Below are 21,226 nucleotides of genomic sequence, written 5' to 3'. Positions count from 1 at the left end.
TTAGGGACCACCCATATAATTCCATTTTACCTTAATTACCTTTTTTTTTTTTTTTTTTTTTGCGGTATGTGGGCCTCGCGCTGTTGTGGCCTCTCCCGTTGTGGAGCACAGGCTCTGGACGAAAAGGCTCAACGGCCATAGCTCACGGGCCCAGCCGCTCCGCGGCACGTGGGATCTTCCCGGACCGGGGCACGAACCCGCGTCCCCTGCATCGGCAGGCGGGCTCTCAACCACTGCGCCACCAGGGAAGCCCACCTTAATTACCTTTTTAATGGAATTATCTCCAAATAGAGACACATTCTGAGGTACTGGGATAGAGCTTCAACAAACAAACTTGCCGGGAGTGGGCGGAGGATGGAGCACAATTCAGCTCATAACACTCCACCCTCACAGCAAAGTAATATGGGCAGGACCTTATAATGTGAAGGTCTAAACAAACTGCAGAAAGAATTATCAGAAGAGGCAAATAAAATGCACAAAGAATTTACTGAAGAAATAAAACTGATAAATAAACATGACATATTTCCTATTTCCTAAAATCTGAATCAAATACATTGGAAAATGCCATTTAAATAAAGCTTACCAAACTGGCAAGAAACTGCTTTTTAACATGATTAAACCAGATAAGAAAATACACTGTTGATGGAATTCTAAACTAAACACATATTGTAAAATAAATTGGAAAAATGCACCAAAATCAGGACCTGCTTTTGGTGATTTATATTAATAATTTAAAATATAAAGTAGGTTCAAGTGCAAGATCCTTATGACATAATTTACAATAATAAGGAACTAGAAAAAAAATGTTCATAAATGAGGAACCTTATGCAGATGTTAATATTACATAATACTGAAACACAAGGAATAACCTGCATAATGTATTGGTGAGTTAGGGAAAATATTCTAAAAGATATATATTTTTTTAAAATATACACATTTTTAAAGTACATTTTTAAAGAAGTCTATACATCAACATTTTAACATCAAAAAATGAAAGTACACTAAGGATCTGCTGCATAAAAAAAATAAATAAAATTCAAAATAAATAAATAAATAATGAAAAAATTGAAGTATCATAGGTGATTTATTTTCCTTTTTGTGCTTTTCTGTATTTTATAAATGTTTACAATGAATATCTATTACTTACCTAATCTGGGAAGGGTTATACATACAGTACAGTATTCATAAATAGTAACAGAAATAGCATTTATTGACTATTAATCTTGTCAACCCTAGAAAGTAAGTAATATTTTGGTAAATAAAGACTACTGAGGCTAGGGATGGTAATATGACTTCCAAACACCACAAAGCTATTAAGTGGTAAAGCCAGAAATCAAACCAAACCAGTCTAAGTCCAGAGCCCAGTGAAATGTGACTGTGCTTTAGTATTAAAATTATCTACATGGGAAAAGAAAAAACAAAAACAAAAACAAAAAATGTACATGGGGGAAGGGGGTGGACTTAAAAATAGAATAACTGAACATTACCATCTTATTTCATTTCTCCAGCCTCAAAAATGGTATGAATCAAGAGTCTGGAGAACCATACTCTGGCTATAAACACATAAAATGAGTTAAGTGAATTTATTATTTTTTTCCCAAAACAGCTAACTAAAAACACACATACAAATATTGCCCATTTCAAAGGATTAAAACACACACAAAAAGAACCTTATCACTACACTACTAAAAATAATTTAGTATTCATTTGAGATTCCCCAGATATTTCAGATTACTAGCACTGTCACTATATGGTACCATATATTAATGAAAAAGAAAAATAAAAGGACTCCTTAACATGGTGTTATCACTTAGACCTTGGATGTATTCTAATTCATAAACTTAAAAAAAATTCTAAGCTTCATTTTTCTATTATTAACATATAAGATACTGTGCTTTTAAAATGGGAGAAATGTTGCTTTCTTAAAACAACTCCATTTCTAAAAAGGCAGCATTTCCATTCTTCCGCTACAGTTTGTTAATAAAATGAAATGCTTTGAAACGTAGAAGTATAAAAAATCTTAGCCTGTCAAGAGTTAGTTTCTCCCCTAAGTATGTACTTGGTTCTCTTTTCCTGCATTTTCTTTTTCACACTTACTAGATATCCTTGCAGAAAACTATAGATTCAGAGAAACGTAATTTCAAAATTACTCCCCTTCTCAAACCACAAAATGTATAACTGTTCACTATTTAACATTTGCTAGAATTAGCAGGTTTGTTGAAAAGGTAAAAATTTTTTCAAAGTTATTATTATGATTTCCAAAAAGCACACACAATTTGGAAATTATTTAGAAAGGAGTTTCATTTTCTGCTACCTAATATAAATGTATTTGAACTGCAAGAAATGTTTCTGAGAAAAATGTCCACTCAGTTGGAAACTGAAAAATCACCAGTAACAACTAAAAAACACTTTGCAATGAAACACAGTATATTAGTCATAATCATCTGCCTATTTTCCAGGGACAGTAAGAGATATTAGGGCTATGCTTTCAATGGTGCCTAAATTGTGCTGTCATATTGTTTACAGAATTATAGAAGAGGGTCTTATTAATCAGTCTTAAATGAAAATATCCATTTGAATTAGAATTATCCCAAGTAGAAACTAAATTTTCTATATGTAAATAATTAACATACATCAGGAATAAGAAATCAGAGAAGGGCTTCCCTGGTGGCGCAGTGGTTGAGAATCTGCCTGCCAATGCAGGGGACACGGGTTCGAGCCCTGGTCTGGGAAGATCCCACATGCCGTGGAGCAACTAGGCCCATGAACCACAACTACTGAGCCTGTGCGTCTGGAGCCTATGCTCCGGAACAAGAGAGGCCCGCGCACCGCGATGAAGAGTGGCCTCCCCTTTGCCGCAACTAGAGAAAGCCCTCGCACAGAAACGAAGACCCAACACAGCCAAAAATAAATAAATAAATAGATTTAATTTTAAAAAATCAGAGAAGACGTTGATAAGATTCTAAATTTTCGATTATCAAAGACACATTATGCTTTCACTTTTAATCACCAGGAGTTCATCTACTGTTAAGTTCCAAAATATTAGGAATAAGAATAAATTATTTTAATAAAAAATTTTTGTAGTGAACTGACTCACTACCTTACTAATCATCTACTGATTTAAATAAACAAACCCTACAAATCAAACACTTTAACTCTTTTTTTAAACATCTTTATTAGAGTATAATTGCTTTACAATGGTGTGTTAGTTTCTGCTTTATAACAGAGTGAATCAGTTATACATATACATATATCCCCATATCTCTTCCCTCTTGCGTCTCCCTCCCTCCCACCCTATCCCACCCCTCTAAGTGGGATCAGCACCAAGCTGATCTCTCTGTGCTATGCGGCTGCTTCCCACTAGCTATCTATTTTACATTTGGTAGTGTATATATGTCCACGCCACTCTCTCACTTTGTTCCAACTTACCCTAAACCCTCCCCGTATCCTCAAGTCCATTCTCTAGTAGGTCTCCATCTTTATTCCCGTCTTGCCCCTAGGTTCTTCATGACCATTTCTGTTCATTTGTTTTTTAGATGCCATATGTATGTGTTAACATACGGTATTTGTTTTTCTCTATCTGACTTACTTCACTCTATGACAGACTCTAGGTCCATCCACCTCACTACAAATAACTCAATTTCGTTTCTTTTTATGGCTGAGTAACATTCCATTGTATATATGTGCCACATCTTCTTTATCCATTCACCTGTTGATGGACACTTAGTTTGCTTCCATAACCTGGTTATTGTAAATAGAGCTGCAATGAACACTGTGGTACATGATTCTTTTTGAATTATTGTTTTCTCAGGGTATATGCCCAGTAGTGTGATTGCTGGGTCGTATGGTAGTTCTATTTTTAGTTTTTTAAGGAACCTCCATACTATTCTCCATAGTGGCTGTATCAATTTACATTCCCACCAACAGTGCAAGAAGATTCCCTTTTCTCCACACCCTCTCCAGCATTTATTGTTTGTAGATTCTTTGATGATGGCCATTCTGACCGGTGTGAGATGATATCTCATTGTAGTTTTGATTTGCATTTCTCTAATGATTAATGATGTTGAGCATCCTTTCATGTGTTCATTGGCAATCTGTATATCTTCTTTGGAGAAATGTCTATTTAGGTCCTCTGCCCATTTTTGGATTGGGTTGTTTTTTTTTTTTGATATTGAGCTGAAACCCTTTAACTCTTAACTCTGGGAAAGAGATGGGCAAAAATAACAAGAAGAACGCTGAACTGGTAAATTTAAACAATGGGAGTCTCATCCTGCCTCAACTACTGACTGAATTACTAATTAACCTTCAATCATTAGGTAGCAATTTCTTCAATTCTATCTTATAACAATGCCTGCCCTACCACATAGGTTTCTTTTTTTTTTTTTTTTGCGGTACGCGGGCCTCTCACTGTTGTGGCCTCTCCCATTGCAGAGCACAGTCTCCAGACGCGCAGGCTCAGCAGCCATGGCTCACGGGCCCAGCTGCTCCGCGGCATGTGGGATCTTCCCAGACCAGGGCACGAACCCATGTCCCCTGCATCGGCAGGTGGACTCTCTACCACTGCGCCACCAGGAAGCCCTACCACATAGGTTTCTTAATATTAAGAATAAATTACTGTTGATGCTTAGAAATCATTAAAGACCTTTCAAAATGTAAGAATTAGCATCCTAACAGTCGCTTAAAATGCTAAATTATTAGACATCACATATTTCACTGGAGTTCAGTCACTCCCCACCCCATGTGTTTTTATGACTATCAGTCACAATACCTAGCTTAATGTCACTAAATAGGACCAAAGTTCATGTAGAATTTGTAAGAGAGGGCTACCCTCTCCTTTTATGACTGAAAGCTATAAAGATGATGTATCTTAGTCAAATGGAAAAGTGTTTGAGAATGAAGCTAACCTAAAAGAAAGAGCTGAGAAATGGAGAGACAGAATGCAATTAACATTTTTTCAACCTCTAGGTCATTCTGCCTGAAATTAAGACCTGACACGTGGTCTTCCACATCATGAGAGTAAATAACTTCCTTTTATTGATACTTTAGCTCAGTTGAATTAGGTTTGTTACATTTGTTACTTATAAACGAACTTAAGCATTCAATATCATAAGTCCGCCATTATTTTATGAGCATAACTATTAAATTTAATTTTTTTAATATAAACAAAACAAATACTGTTACATAATATCTTATTTTTAAATGGGGTATGGGGCTTCCCTGGAAGTCCAGTGGTTAAGACTCCATGCTTCCACTGCAGGGAGCACTGGTTCGATACCTGGTTGGGGAACTAAGATCCTGCATGCCGCATAGCATGGCCAAAAAATAATATGAATGAATGAATGAATGAGGTAAAGGTTTTGATAACATGTCACTGGTATATTTTGCCTATTAAAATCCATGTGCAACATCAATCTATTTGTTATCATTAATCCACAGAACTTTCTTACAAATACTAAAATAATCAAAGGGGGCTATCAACAATATTATATTCTGACAAAGTTAAAATAGAAGTCTAAACCGTCTCTAGGTAATAAAAATGTCTGAGCTGCCTATTAAAATTATTAACTTTAAAAAATATATAATGATCAGTTAAAACTGGGCAGTTAAATGCTATTCCCATTTTACTTATATGGCTCTGAAGGTTAACTAAAGAGTTCTCCTCAATAAGCAACAGAAAGAATAATCCAAACTTCAAAAAATCTTATCACAAATTAGAATTCCACAGCATAGTCTTTTCAGAAGGCAATTATAAGTAGGTTTTAAAATACAAAGTACAAATGCTCTTGGCTAAATAATTACACTTTTAAAATTCTATCCTACACAAGACATTACACAAGTGTTACTAATGCACTAATTTAAAATGCAAAAAGGAGGAAAAAACTTCTATTTTCTAATGATGGAATGATTAAATAAATTACGGTATATGTATTATGCATATGTATGTATACCTGGATGCACATACATATACATACATATGGATGGATATGCACACACACATACATCTATCAACACACATATGCAGCTACTAAAAAGTAGATCTACATTTATAGAAAAGGAAAGGACTGATATATTGGAAAGTGGAAAAAACACAAACTACAAATCAATAAATCTCAAGATCTCATTGAAAAAAACCTTTATGTATACATATAATAAATGGTAAATAAACTGAGCACTATATTAGACACTTCGTTTTGTTTAGCTTATTTAATTCTCACAACCCACTGAAATACACACACACACACACACACAAACGTATTTATAATTATACCGAAGAAGAATAAATACTTTCTAGTGGTTACCTGTGAGGAACGGTATTTTTGTCAGGGTAAGAAGGTGGATGGGAAGGAGATGTGAGAGAGGAATTTCACTTTTTACCATATATTGTAAATTACCATATTAAATTACCATTTAAATTTTTATATTTAACTTATATAATTTTGAAGTTTTTAAAAACAGAACAAAATAAAGATTCCTCTGGAGCTTTTACTATATGAGATTAAATATAGGAAAAGAGAACATTAAAATGTAAAAGAGCTAAAATATTTTCATCTTTAAAAACAGGTCTTTAGATTATGAGCATGTTGTCAGTTTTAAAAATAGAATACTAAGATTATATTCATCAGCAGCCTGTTATACACATTACTTTATCTAGTGAAATGATGTCAGAAGGCAAGCATGGGTGTGTGACATTCACATGGTTCTAGGATCACAACACTAGCACCCTCTCTTTATACCTTAAAAGGAGGTTTAATTCTGTAGATAAAGGCCACCCTCTACAACATTTTAGTCCCATTCATCTACTAAATTAACTTAATCCTAGTTTGTTTTGTTACTTAATAACAAAACAAATGCTAGTACAACAAAAACTCTTATTTAAACTGCAAAACCATCCCAATGTAATACAATACCTTTAATTAAACACTTGATATGTGCCAGGATTTGGGGAAGAGTAAAAAATTAAATACTACATATTTCTTGTATTTAATAAACTCAGTTTAACAAGATAGTCACACAATAAATCATAATGATAAAAGAGCAGATAAAATTTAGTAGACACATATATAACCTATTATAGGAACACAGTGAAGGGTGACCAACTAACTCCTGTCTAACCGGTCTCCTGGAATCATAATCCTGTTTCTTATTTTCTTATTCTATAAAGCTATTCTTAGAGATTTCTAAGAATTTACAAATTTTACTCTGTAAGTTAATGAACTTACAGATTTTAACAGAATACCAGCTCTGTAAATATATATTAATGTAGCTCGCTAACAAAATGGAATTCAAAGACACATTATATTATGATTAAATTCAATAAGCATTTATTTTGTGCTAGGTATTTGGAGAAATTTTATAATAAAACCTACAGACCTTTATTAATCACCTAGGGGATGACTCTGTCCCCTAGGAAACATTCGGCAATGCTTTGAGACATTTTTGCTTGTGACAACTGGTGGAGGTGTGCTACTGCTATCTAGTGGGTAGAGGCCAGGGATGCAGCTAAACACACTACAATGAACAAGACAGCTTCCCCAAACAAGTAATTATCTGGCCCAATATGTCAATGTTGCTCATGTTGAAAAACCCTGTTACAGTAACAGCTTACCAACCTGCAACTCAAGCTATTAAGCAGACTCACCTTTTTAGAGTCAACAAAAATTCCTGAAAAGTGGCAAAAAATGCAAAAGAAAACAAAAAACAAACCCTAGGTTGTAAGGCATTACCTGTTATGGAGTATATATTATGTACCAGGCACTGTACTGACACCTTGCTTCTAATTGCAGCAAAATTATCTCTGAGTAAAGAAATCTGCCCAAGACTGCCTTGTTAGGGTCAGAGCTGGGCTGTAAGATCCCATTTACTTGATCTGAAGTTCATGCTTTCCTCACTGTATCACCAGGCAGCCAAGTAAGTTTTTATCAAGTCTCATGTTCATGGATTTTACTAATTGAACAGCCCCTCACACCCTGACCCAAGGTTTAGTCCCTCATATTGTAGAAAAATTCCAGTAAGTATGTTTATCTGATTTTAAAATCCATAAATAATTTAAAACAGCATATAAGAGGGCTACTACAGCCCTTTTCAGAGAGAATTATGAAAACTGTAAACAAAGGATATGGCAAAACAAAAAACAAACAAGAATATGAAAAGCTCAAAAGCCTAGGGCCTTCATTACGGAGATGCATCATTCTATACTCTACAGTGGTATGACGGCGGAAGGAAAGGAGAGCAGAAACAGGTAAGGAAGGAGGAATGGGGGAAGCAGATAGGGAAGGGTGAAGAAAGAGGAGATGAAGCAGGGAAGGAGGTAAAAGGAGAAGAGGAGAGTAGAAGAAAGGAGAAATGGGAGAAGAGACTGGGAGAACACAAATCAAGGAGACCAAGTGGAGGGAACAACTTAGTGAAATACTACGGGAAAAATTCAAAAAAACAAAGAAATGGAGGAGGGAAAAAGGGAGAGAGGGCAACTGACCTTAACCCTAGAGAAACTGGGATCTAGATAGAAATAAATGGAGAATAGACAAGGGAAAAAGAAAGGTGTCCAACAGATTCCTAGAAATAGATGTTTAAACTACTCCTATTCCAAAAAGTTCTGTATGTACACTGTCCATTATGGTTAGTAGTTACTAGCCACACACAGGTGGCTGTGAGCATGGAAATATGGCTAGCCTGAATTGAGATGTGCTATAAGCATAACACACTTGATTTCAAAAATTTAGCAAGAAAAAATATTAAATATCTCATTAATATTTTATACTAATTACATAAAATGATAATAATGTGGATATACTGGACTAAAGAAAATATATATTAAAAATAATTTCACTTTTACTTTTTTTAGTGTGGCTACTAGAAATTTAAAATTACATATGTGGCTCACATATATGTCTACTGCATAGTGCTGCTGTAGATTTTTAAGACTGCTTTAGTACCCATTCTGGTGCCAAAGTGGAATAACAGAAATCATTGCCATTCTTACATTCATTCCCAACTTTCAGAATCCCAGTTGTCAAGAGATTCGGAACTACATATCTAGATGTCAACCTGGTTGTGACAGGAACCATGAGTTCAAACAGGACAAAAACCTCTACTAATTGTTTTTAACAGTTAAATCTAGGCAAGTGGTAAGACGTATTATTATTAGGGTTGGGTGAAGAATGATAACATAAAACTGGGAAATGTAATAGAGGGAGTGAAACCAGGAGATGCCATTTGCAACTGTGGAACAACTCTAGGTCTTAAAAACTTGGTATTATCTGACTAGCACACTGAAGAAATGTATTTGAAGACTTTCATTACATTGATAAAAATTAAAATATACACAGGGATTTTTTTTTAAACATCTTTATTGGAGTATAATTGCTTTACAATGGTGTGTTAGTTTCTGCTTTATAACAGAGTGAATCAGTTATACATATACATGTGTTCCCATATCTCTTCCCTCTTGCGTCTCCCTCCCTCCCAGCCTCCCTATCCCACCCCTCTAGGTGGTCACAAACCACGGAGCTGATCTTCCTGTGCTAAGCGGCTGCTTCCCACTAGCTAGCTATTTTACGTTTGGTAGTGTATATATGTCCATGCCACTCTCTCACTTTGTCACAGCTTACCCTTCCCCCTCCCCGTATCCTCAAGTCCATTCTCTAGTAGGTCTGCGTCACAGGGATATTTTTGAAAACCCCTTCACAAGCACTCATTCACTGTTTTTGAAAGTTGTTTTTAAAAAAACCACTTTGTCATCCCTCATACAAAATAATTTTCTCATCTGTTATATAAAAATAAAATGCCAGAATATTTCAAAGTTTCACTAAGAAAAAATAAATGCATATGTATGTTTCCCTAACTATGAAAAGAAAAAAAAAACTAATCTATTTTGTAAATATTTATCACACAGCACCATATTGAAAAAAACAACTTGGTTACATAGTGACTATATTCTCGTCCCCTTCTACTTCTATGAAATAAAATCAAATCCAAGCCACAGTCTAACTACCAGGTAGCAAAGAATTAAACATTTTGGAAGGATTAAAACAGTGCTGCTCAAACTTTAATGTACACCCAAATTCACCTGAGACAGTCATTAAAATGTAGATTCTCGTTCGGTAGGTCTGGGGTGGGGTCAAAAACTGTACATATCAAACAAGCTCCAAGGTGACACCAATGCTGATGGTCTATGGATCACACTTTGAGTAGTAAGGGGTTAGAACAAACAATTATTCCTACATTTAAAATGTACAACAGGGAACTATACTCAGTATTTTGTAATAGCCTATAAGGGAAAAGAATCTGAAAAAGAATACATATATATGTGTATGCATATATATGTAATCTGAACCACTGTGCTGCACACCTGAAACATGACATTATAAATCAACTCTACCTCAACAAAAATTTAAAAATAAATAAATAAAATAAAATGTATAACAATTTATATTTAGTAAACTAAAAAGGGAAAAACATTTTCCCAAAGAAGGCATTTTGCTCTCTATCTATGGCATCACCTCAAATAACAGGCATTTTAGTGTTTCCAAGAGTTGGCTGTCCAGCATTACCAGGCTCAAAAGCACACCAATCCATCTATCAAACTTGGGAATTCTTGGCTGCTAACAGAGATCAAGTCAATATTTATCTGGGACAAGGGCCCCTACATTTATCTTGAGCTCTAATTGAGATCCAGATAATGGGAATAGAGTATTAGGGAAAGAGAGAGGAAGTTGTAATTCTTCTCTGGAAATTATTACACCTATGAAAAGCAACACACAGGTACTTATGTACAAACATATTTATCCTATAATATCACATAAAAATGAATATAAAAAGGCAAAAGAAATACATCACTCTGTGAATAATAGTGGAGATTGAATTATGGACTTCTCAGTGTTTTTTTTCTTTATTTGTTTCTGAACCTACCAAATTTTTTACAACAAGCATATAATGCTTCCCATTATTCAAATATACTTTTAAATTTTAAAACATATGACAAAAATCCATGAGAAGCAGCAGAGGAAAGCACTAATACTGAAGGAATACTCAAGAATTTCTTGTTAATGGTGGTTAAGAAGCATCTAATAAGTACAATAAGGAAAAAAGAATTTAAGATGGTAATATAAAGAATGAAGTTACTTACCTTAGTAAAGTTATTCAGATGGCCTAGCTTTCTCATATTTGATACTCCTTGCAATTTGGCCACATTTTGGAGAATCTCCCTTAAGTTATCAGAAGGTTCTAGAACAGACAAAAGAAATTTAACATAATTTTAAAAGAGCATTTTCTTAACCAAACACACAAACCGTGTAGTATTAAAACTTCACAACTTTGGCTCTTGGTTTCTTTAAAGTCTTACACTCTCTCTCAAATCTATCTACTTAGGAGACTTTAAAGTCCACGTGGATGACTCACTGAATGACCCTCACATCTCTACTCCACTTATACCTATGGCACAACTCTGTGTATCATCACCTGGAATTATTCAACCACTTATTCTTAAATTTCAACCCCAACCCCAAACACAACTTTCACTTCTGGCCACAATGTACTGACACAATAGTAACAGGCATCAAAAATACTGTCCTATTTGAATCAACCAAAAAACTGAACAAAATATATAAAATGATAGTTCAAGACACTGGACATCAAGAAGTAAAGAAAAATAATCCCTGAGAAATGAGAAATAAACAAGCATGCTCTACAACTGCCCCAGCTTTACTGTCTTTGGAGAGTTTCCAGGCCTTGGTGCTGAGAGGAGAAACCCAGACAAACTGTCTGAGTTGAAGAGACAGAGCTCAGAGTCCAAGGAGACCAAAAGGTGTTAGAGAAGAGAGCACTGCACAGAGACAGAACACTGGACACCTGCAAAGGGATCCCTTATGCAGTCAATATAGCAATGACTGGCGCATGTTTGTGAGGAAATTACCACTCGAAAGAATTAAAGGGATGAGTACCTTGTGTTCACACAGGACAGGGAGCAGTGCTTGTTCCTAATGGCCATATTGAAAACCTTAATAGTGCATGGGGCATTGGTTAGAGTATTCAGAAAAGTCTTGGCTTAGTGGTGGGGAACAATCAGATATAGACTAAACATTTCTTTGATCCCACCTAACAAATCTCCAAAGCAAGACTTGAAAGAATTAAACTGTTTCCAAGTGACTGAAATGTGTCTCAGACCAAAGCTCAAGAAGAATCATAAGAACAGAAAAAATAGGGAACACCTAATGAAGCAAAATTTACAATGATTAGCATCCAAATATCATCAGACATACAAAGAAGCAAAGTCATACTATGACTCATAGTAAGCAGAAAAATTAATCAACTGAAAATGACCCAAAACTGAACTGTTAGAATCAGCAGAAAAGGACATTAAAACAGTTTTTAAAACTGTAGTCTATATGTTCAAAAACTTAGGGAGAGGCATGAAAAGTGTAAGAAGCACTCAAATTTAATTTCTGGAGATGAAAACTACAATGTCTCAGATGTAAATATACTGGATGGGAATAAAAGCATAACGGCTTTTATAGAAAGTAAGAATTGTGAATTTGAAGACAAAGCAATAAAAACTATCCAAAATGTAACACAAAGGGAACAAAAAATAAATGAAAAGACTATCAGTGAACTATGGAGCTTCAAGCAGCCTAACACAATTACAATATGTGTAACTGGAGTCCTCAAAGGAAAAAATTAGGTGATAGAAGAATTAATTGAAGAAGTAATAGATGAAAACTTCCCAAATTTGATCAAAATAAGCCAATAAATCCAAGAAGCTCAATCAACGCCAAGCACAAGAAACAGGACCAAAACTAGACCAAGGCACATCATAATCAAACTGCTCAAAACCACTGGTAGAGAAAAGTCTTAAAAGCAACCAGATAAAAAAAGACAAGTTACATACAGAGGAATAAGAAGAATGACAAATTTCTCGTGGAAAACAGGCAAACGAGAAGACAGTGGAGCAACACCTTTAAAATACTGAAAGAGGGACTTCCCTGGTGGTCTAGTGGTTAAGAATCCGCCTTCCAATGCAGGGGACATGGGTTCGATCCCTGGTCCCTGGGCTCCCTGGGGAACTAAGATGCCACAGGGCAACTAAGCCTGCACGCTCTAGAGCCCATGCACCATAACTAGAGAGACCTGTGCACCGCAACTAGATAGAAGACCATGCGCTGCAACGAAGAGCCCACACACCACAACTAGAGAGCCCACGGACTCAAGAGCCCGCACGCCACAACTACAGGGAAGCCTGCATGCGATGAAGATCCCACATGCCGCAACTAAGACTCAATGCAGCAGGTATAAATACATAAATTTTTTTTAAAAGGCTCATCTATATAACAGGGCACTATGCAGTGATTAATGACCTTGTGTGAGATTATTTAAAAAAAAAAATACTGAAAGAAAAAAAAAAGCTTTTAAAATGTAAAAACCATTCTTAGCTCACTTGTTTTACAAAAACAGGCCAAAGCCAGAAATTGCCCTGCAGTTGGTAGTCTGCCAAACCCTGGAATAGAGTGTCAATATTCCTCAAGCTATTTTCTATTAATATATTCAGCATCCTATTTGCTTTAAACAAAAGCACAATCTAAAGAAGAAAAAAAAACTGTCACATTACTGATATTTTAGTTTAAGAACCATTATGCCTTCCTTTGAGATATTTAGATGTTAACACAGAACTAAGGGGCTATATGTTTTGAATCAGTCTTTTCCTCAGCAAATGAAACTGGTCACATTGTTCCATAAATTTAGCTTGCATCTGCCTACATTCCGCCATTCTGTTATACTCAGTGTAAGCCATGACAACCACAAATTGGTTAGTGTCAAACCACTAAGCATATTACATAACCCAGTTATTTCCAATCACTTTGAAATTACTACATACTCAGATCATTCATTTGATTTCAGAGCATTTCCTACAAATTTCTGATTTTTTTTTTTTAAACTCCAATGAAATTCGATCTACTTTTAAATGGTTCAGGGTATGTCTTTAAAATTAGTGACTCTTTTAGGTTGTCTTAAATATGGAATGAAAACAGCTCACCATTGGGTGGGATCAGAGCTCATTAAAAAAACTGCAAGGGACCATGAATAGATCACTGCTAGTATTCAGTAATATCTTTTTGTTATAAATGGTATCTGTTTGGAGACACTGAGGAAGAAAAATTATGAGTAAGCCAATGATTTTTAAATGATTTAACTATACTTGCGAACTTAATACAATTTTTATAACAACTCTTACAGTAATTCAGAACCTACAGTAGTGTACAAAACCAGAGTTAAGGATCTTTAAAGCCAGTGTGAAATCCACCTAATGGAAATATATAACCTAACCATTTTACACCAATTTATAATTAAATTGTCAGGCATCAAACAGTTTTGCTAACGTAAGGACACAGTTACTACTATGCAATGTGATAGGACTAAGAGTTAAGATGATTACTCTGAAGATATATTCTTCACAAAGGCTTGCATATTTCTAATTATTGCCTATTTTCTAAGTACAAACTGATTGCAGACATTTTTGAAAAGCCACAATTTTGTGACAAAAATAAAATCCCTAGTCTGAGTTCATTCGTTCAGAAACATTAATTGAACACCTATATGGCCAGGTACTGTTTTAGGTACTGGGGAAGTACATCAATGAGCAAGACAGATCATTCCTTACTGGATCTTACATACAAATGGAAGAAAACTGATAAACAACAACAACAAAAACCCCTATGCACACAATATGAAAATTGACAGGTAGTGAGAAGCCAATATTGGGTCAAATGTTTGCCTGATGAATAATGACATAAAATGAACCTAACATACAATGCAGGTGCTGTTGTCAATCCAAATCAAAATGAATCAGCCTTTCTTCTTCTTTGCCCTCTTTACCCCTTTCTCTTTTATATAATTAATTACCAGGAACACCCAACTAGAATTGTAATATGGAAGAATTTCAAAGTTTCTTCATAATATATTTCCTGAAAGACAGAACATGTTTCCTCCCAGAAACTATGTTACTTCCCAGACCAATTCAAAAATAGTATTCAGGGCCATTTTAGGCATGAAATACTATGTAATGCTCATGTGCTACAATGTTCCTATGAGGAACTCTAACTTGAAATATTAGGGTAAAGTTCCCCTGGTAATGAAATAAGAAGTCCCTGGTTTCTTCCTTACATGCTAGATTAGGAGTATACAAACTTTTTAATTTAAAAAGGCCCAGACAGTAAGTATTTTAGGCCATAAACTCTTTTCTTCTGTTGTAACCTCAACTCTGTTGTAACCAAGAAAGCAAGAGTAGAAAATACATAAGTAAATGAGTGTGGCTATGTTTCAGTAAAACAGACCTGGCCTCATGAGCTGTAGATTGCCAACTCCTATGCTAGACAGTCAGAACTTAAACCATATGAGCAAGCTGAGATCAGTGTTTTTTTAATTGGCTGGGGGGTGGGGTGGGGGACGGGGACGAGACTTTAAGGAGAGGTTTACCTCTCTTTATTTCTTCCTATTCTCACTTAATGTTTCCAGTTCAGCCTCTCCAAAACTGTGCTATGTGAGAAGTACTGACATAAAGCACAAATGAGATAATCCACTAGGATTTCTCTGAAGCCCAGTAGTTTAGCCCAGAGCTGCATTAAAGGAAAAAGAGGGGCGGGGGGCAGGGGGATGTGGCTAGGAAAAAAGAGAAAAAAAAATTGTGGCTAGCTGGCGATGATGGCCAACCATTCAAATGCAAGGAAGCAAAACACAAAAGAACTGCTAAAATTACAGTTGCTCTTTTCCTCTTATTGTGTAACTTCTAAGTCCTATGAGTGTTCCCAATGACTCTTTCTGGAGGTAATGGAATAACTATAGTCAATATCCAGCAATTTAATATTATATAAGCACATACATGTATATATACATATATACATACAGAAAACCACCAAGAGGAAACTACAGTAAAGAAACCTTTCATCTATATCTCTATACATCTAAAGACATATATACACATATATAAATATATTCTTTCCCCCTTTAGCTTAATTCTCCATGTATGTGCACATATGCACATGCACACACATATATGTATATATATGCGAGTAAACATGCACTTATTTTAAAATGTTTTCAATATATACTGCTTTGTAACATGCTGCAATAAATCATATTAATAGCTTTACCTGTCAAAAAATATACAACATAAAATTGATTTTTAAATAAAGTTAGTTTCAAGTACACATAGTAAATTAATGACCAAAAACTACTTGCATACATCTATTTGGGAATAATAGAAAGAATTCTGAAATAAAAAAGAACTGGATTCAAATCTAGCTTAATCACCTACAAACCATGTAGCCTTAGACTAAGTCGCTAAACCTGACAGGCATCCATTTTCTCATACCTATAGTGAATATACTAATTACCTAACCTTGAAGGCATTGTTACAAGGTGTGAGGTGCAACTTACTTAGCACAGTGCCTAGCCCAGAACAGATATTCAATAAACAGTAGCAACTATAATTAAAATTAGTTATTATTTGCTTAGCAAAAACAATTTTTATGGATCAATCATGTGAAAGTTATGTGGCTAGCCCAGGCAAATGGTTAATTCACATATTAGTGTGTCTAAATTAATGAATTTTGCTTACATGTTTTAGTCCATTACTTTTATTTTTTAAATTTTTTTAAATAAATTTATTTTATTTATTTATTTTTGGTTGCGTTGGGTCTTTGTTGCTGTGCGTGGGCTTTCTCTAGTTGCAGCACGCGGGGGCTACTCTTCGTTGCGGTGCGCAGGCTTCTCATTGCAGTGGCTTCTCTTGTTGTGGAGCGCGGGCTCTAGGCGAGCAGGCTTCAGTAGTTGTGGCTTGTGGGCTCTAGAGTGCAGGCTCAGTAGTTGTGGCGCACAGGCTCTGGAGTGCAGGCTCAGTAGTTGTGGCCCACGGGCTTAGCTGCTCCGCAGCACGTAGGATCTTCCCAGACCAGGGATCGAACCCATGTGCCCCGCACTGGTAGGCGGATTCTTAACCACTGCGCCACCAGGGAAGTCCCGTGCATTACTTTTATGATCCAAGATCTGCTCATTTTTGAAGTAAAACTTTTGTTGTCTAATTTGCCTTCTTGAAAATGTCAGAGGAATTAGGAGTGGGAGCAGAGGTGAGCAATATTTTCTGTGATCTATTTGTGAATATACATGAACAAATGCTAATAAGAAACAAGCTAGAAAAGTTGGGTGCATAAGAATTTAACAAAATTAAACACGACTACATAAATTGGGTATGTATTTAATTATATATTTAATATTATCTATGATTACTGTGAGCAGACATAAAGGATTAAAAGTATATGGCATAACTATAGTTGGTATTACCTCTATAAAAGCCAGCAGCAAATCTGTCTCCTCTACCAGCAAGGACACTGGGAGTACACCTTCTCACCATTACCCACAGGTCCAAAAGTTGAGGAAGCACCGCTTCAAACTCTCTAACATTTCCTGAAATTCTAACAATTATTGATATCAAAGAGTTATATAACTTAGTAGGGAAAGGATCTATCCCAATGATAGCATCCTGGAAAAAGGGCCTTCCTTTTACCTCTAATGCAGAGGAACTCAAAACTTACTAAGAGAGCCTATTCCATCTTTGATAGAGTAGTCAAATAGTGTCTCTTACACTGATGCCAAACTCTGTCCCTTTGTAATTTTCATCGATTTGTTCTGGTGTAACAATCTGGAATGCAAAACAAGTATTATCTACCCTCACATACTGAAAATAATAATTTTTCCTCTCAAGCAACTGTAGCAGATAACCTTTTTAATCACTGGTATATTTTAAATATAAATACTGTAGTAGAGATAGGCAAGGAAAACCTATCAATTACTACTGCAAGTAAATCAGTTTAGTTATAACTTTTTTTTTTTTTTTTTTTTTTTTTGCGGTAGGCGGGCCTCTCACTGTTGTGGCCTCTCCCATTGCGGAGCACAGGCTCCGGACGTGCAGGCTCAGCGGCCATGGCTCACGGGCCCAGCTGCTCCGCGGCATGTGGGATCCTCCCGGACCAGGGCACGAACCCATGTCCCCTGCATCGGCAGGCGGACTCTCAACCACTGCGCCACCAGGGAAGCCCTTATAACTTTCTTAAATGTTAGGTTTATTATACTAAAAACTGAACACTTTCGTAGGGCTACTTTAGAAGAATGATGGACATGAAGCACCTCTTGAGAGTGAATGATGCGTACAGAGGCAAGACTACACAGACAGCAAGATGGCACTAGGTTTCTTCAGCCTGGCATGCCCTTTGTTTCCCTACCCAATTTGGACGAAATCCTCACTCTTCAGAAGTCTTACTCAGATGTGTAAAGGTTTTCCTTAACCTACAAGCTCCCTTCTTTATGTTCTCATGATACATTCTTCATACCACTATTGCAGCAGTTATGACAGAACATGTGTCTCAACTGCCTAGGTTCTAACTTATACCTATTGTGCCAGTGTAATTATTAATACCACCTCCTTTCACTCCCCAAAGTATCCCAGGTTGTATTATAAATGATATAACCACCATAAGAGTAGACAGTTAAAATTCAATGACTGTTTGTAAAATTTTCTTACAACTAGATCTTTTCTCTATCTCCTTTTCCCAGAGGCTGGAAGAGAATAGTTTTGTTTGGGTTCTTGTCCCAGTGTCCTACTCTAATCAATACAATTTTGTAAGAAGAGGTTAAGGCAGCTTCCGCTGATCTGCAACATTTTAAGATTGTCTTCCCAGTGACCCAGGGGTTCAGATCTCTTTTCCTCCACTTCAATTTTGGATTTAAAATTACCTCATTTTACACATTCCTCTTTCTATTTTTACAAAAATGTGGCTTTTTTTCTATAATCCCAAAGAATTGCTCATTTTGAATGATTTCAAGGGAAAAAGATAAAAACACTAATGGGGGGTGGCAGAAATGTCCTTCTTGAGGCTTCTCATTTGTACCTTTGACTGGATAAATTAAACAAGTGACATCTACCAGTTCACTGATGTGATCATTTAAAAGTTCTATGAACAAAACCATGTCTTTAATTGCTTTATTACAAGCATGTCATTACATAACTGTAAGATACAGACCAGGACTGACCTAGGCATAAAACATTAAAAATAAAGTCAGCTGTAAATAGTTAATAATTCACTTGAACAGAACTTCTATTAAAAGTTGTATGGATGGGGCTTCCCTGGTGGCGCAGTAGTTGAGAGCCCACCCTCCTGCCGATGCAGGGGACACGGGTTCGTGCCCTGGTCCAGGAAGATCCCACATGCCGCGGAGCGGCTAGGCCCGTGAGCCATGGCTGCTGAGCCTGCGCGTCCGGAGCCTGTGCTCTGCAACGGGAGAGGCCACAACAGTGAGAGGCCCGCGTACCGCCAAAAAAAAAAAAAAAGTTGTACGGATATATAATATCAATAATTAGAATACTGTCTATAATCTTTATTTCAAATCATTATTTTGAATAAATCACAAAATAAATTGATATAAATGGCTTAAAATACTTTTAAGTTTCAAATGACAGAATATTCCTCCCAATTTTCCTTAAATATTTTCTGTAAAGAATAAAATAACAATGACATTATATAGTGGGGACAGTATAGTGGGAACATAGGTTTCCCCTCTAGATTGTATTTAGTCATTTTATTACTTATATAACTGAAAGTACAAATGTCTCCTATAAAGTATAGTTTTGATCTATCCTGGGAGTAGCTTTATATTTAGATTCCTAAGTTTTATTCAACCGTACATTTCAGGGCTCACCAGAAGCCATATACTCTGCCAACTGCTTAGGTGAGGAATATTAATAAATACAAGATACAGTCTCAGACCTGGAGATCAAAATTAAATGGGAATAGAGGTATATATAACACTTCATAGTAATACTACAGGAATAAGATAAAAGGAAGCTGTTTGATAGAGACTTCACTTAGACTGTATGACAAGTGAAGACAGGAAAACTGTCTTGTTCATACATGCATCCCTGGCCTGGAAACAATGCCAGGCACATGGTGGGTGCTCAATAAACACTGGGTAAGAAAGATTGAGGAAGAGAGTGAGATAGTTATTTGGGGATGGATTGACATGGGAACTGATTCTTGACCATAAGCAATAAGTTTTCTAGGCATATACGACAGGAAAAAGCAGAATGTACACAACAAGTAAACATGAAAAAAAATATGGTATTTTCTCAAGGAACGGCAAAAAATTCAATATTCCCAGAAAACAAGATGATAGGAAATATAGGAAAGTGGAGCTGCATTCCAATGGCCTTATAAGATATACTAAGAAATTTAGACATCTTTGGGCAATGGATAATTATTAAGGAAGACATTTATGGAAGTGGATGGCATGATCAGCTCTGTGTTTTAGAAAGACTGTAGGGGAGAAGAAAGGCAAGTTTAAATAGAGGTTACAAAAACCTTCCATGTAAGAAACTTCATCAGTAATGGATTAGAGCTGGAAGGAAAGGTAGAAGGAGGAATCAAGGATGAATCCAGGTTTCTAGATTGGATATACTGATGTATGACACTATTTACTAATAAGTAATCCTAGAGCAAGTATAGATTTAGGGGAAGTTTTTTTACCATTTGTAGTAAGCATATGCACCAAAAATAACAAAAAACACCTTACATGTTATACCTTAAAATGATGAGACAAAATAATTGACTATTTGGTCTGCATCAGAAACAGACTTACAGACCAGTGGTTTTCAAACCTGTGTTTCTAAGAAATACATGAATTATAAGAAATACTGATTCCAGAATCAATATGCCTGGAAAGTGACCCACATTTGTACCATTTGTAGGAGGCACCCCAGTCATTCTTATGCACACTGAAATTTGAAACATGCTATAAAGACTACCACAATGTCATGTAACTAGATTCTCATATCCCTTTGGATTTATCTGATCTGAACTTTTGAAGAACAGATAAGATCTACTCTATGAAATATGCTTCTGTATCATTTTCAAATAAGAATATATTACAATGTGAAATAATATCCACTGACACAAGAATAATAACTATTAGTACATTATATGCTACAATATACTGTGCTAATATTTTTACATGAAAAACCTGTTTTAATCTCCATTCGAACCATAGAAGGTAGGTGCTATTATTATCATCCTCAAGCTAAAAAATGAGTCTTAGAGACATTAATTCACTTGCCTGAAGTCACACAAATACCAGACACGGTAATAAGATTTGAACCTAAGCAATCTGACTCTAGAGTCTATCTCACTCC

General features: G+C 35.8%; 1 protein-coding gene across 2 annotated transcripts in view; it reads right to left on the bottom strand.

Moving 5' to 3' along the window:
* Positions 1-21,226, bottom strand: part of RICTOR (RPTOR independent companion of MTOR complex 2) — a gene marked incomplete at both ends in the record, with an annotated part of 116,365 nt that overhangs the window by 72,517 nt on the left and 22,622 nt on the right. For both annotated transcript variants that reach the window (XM_079702361.1, XM_079702362.1), the window contains one exon: positions 11,126-11,223. In XM_079702361.1, the coding sequence (XP_079558487.1) occupies positions 11,126-11,223 (98 nt within the window). The remainder of the gene's footprint in view (positions 1-11,125; positions 11,224-21,226) is intronic.

This window comes from Hyperoodon ampullatus, assembly GCF_949752795.1.
Source record: "Hyperoodon ampullatus genome assembly, chromosome: 4".
In the NCBI taxonomy this organism is placed as follows: domain Eukaryota; kingdom Metazoa; phylum Chordata; class Mammalia; order Artiodactyla; family Ziphiidae; genus Hyperoodon; species Hyperoodon ampullatus.
This window is presented reverse-complemented; position numbering and strand designations above follow the sequence as displayed.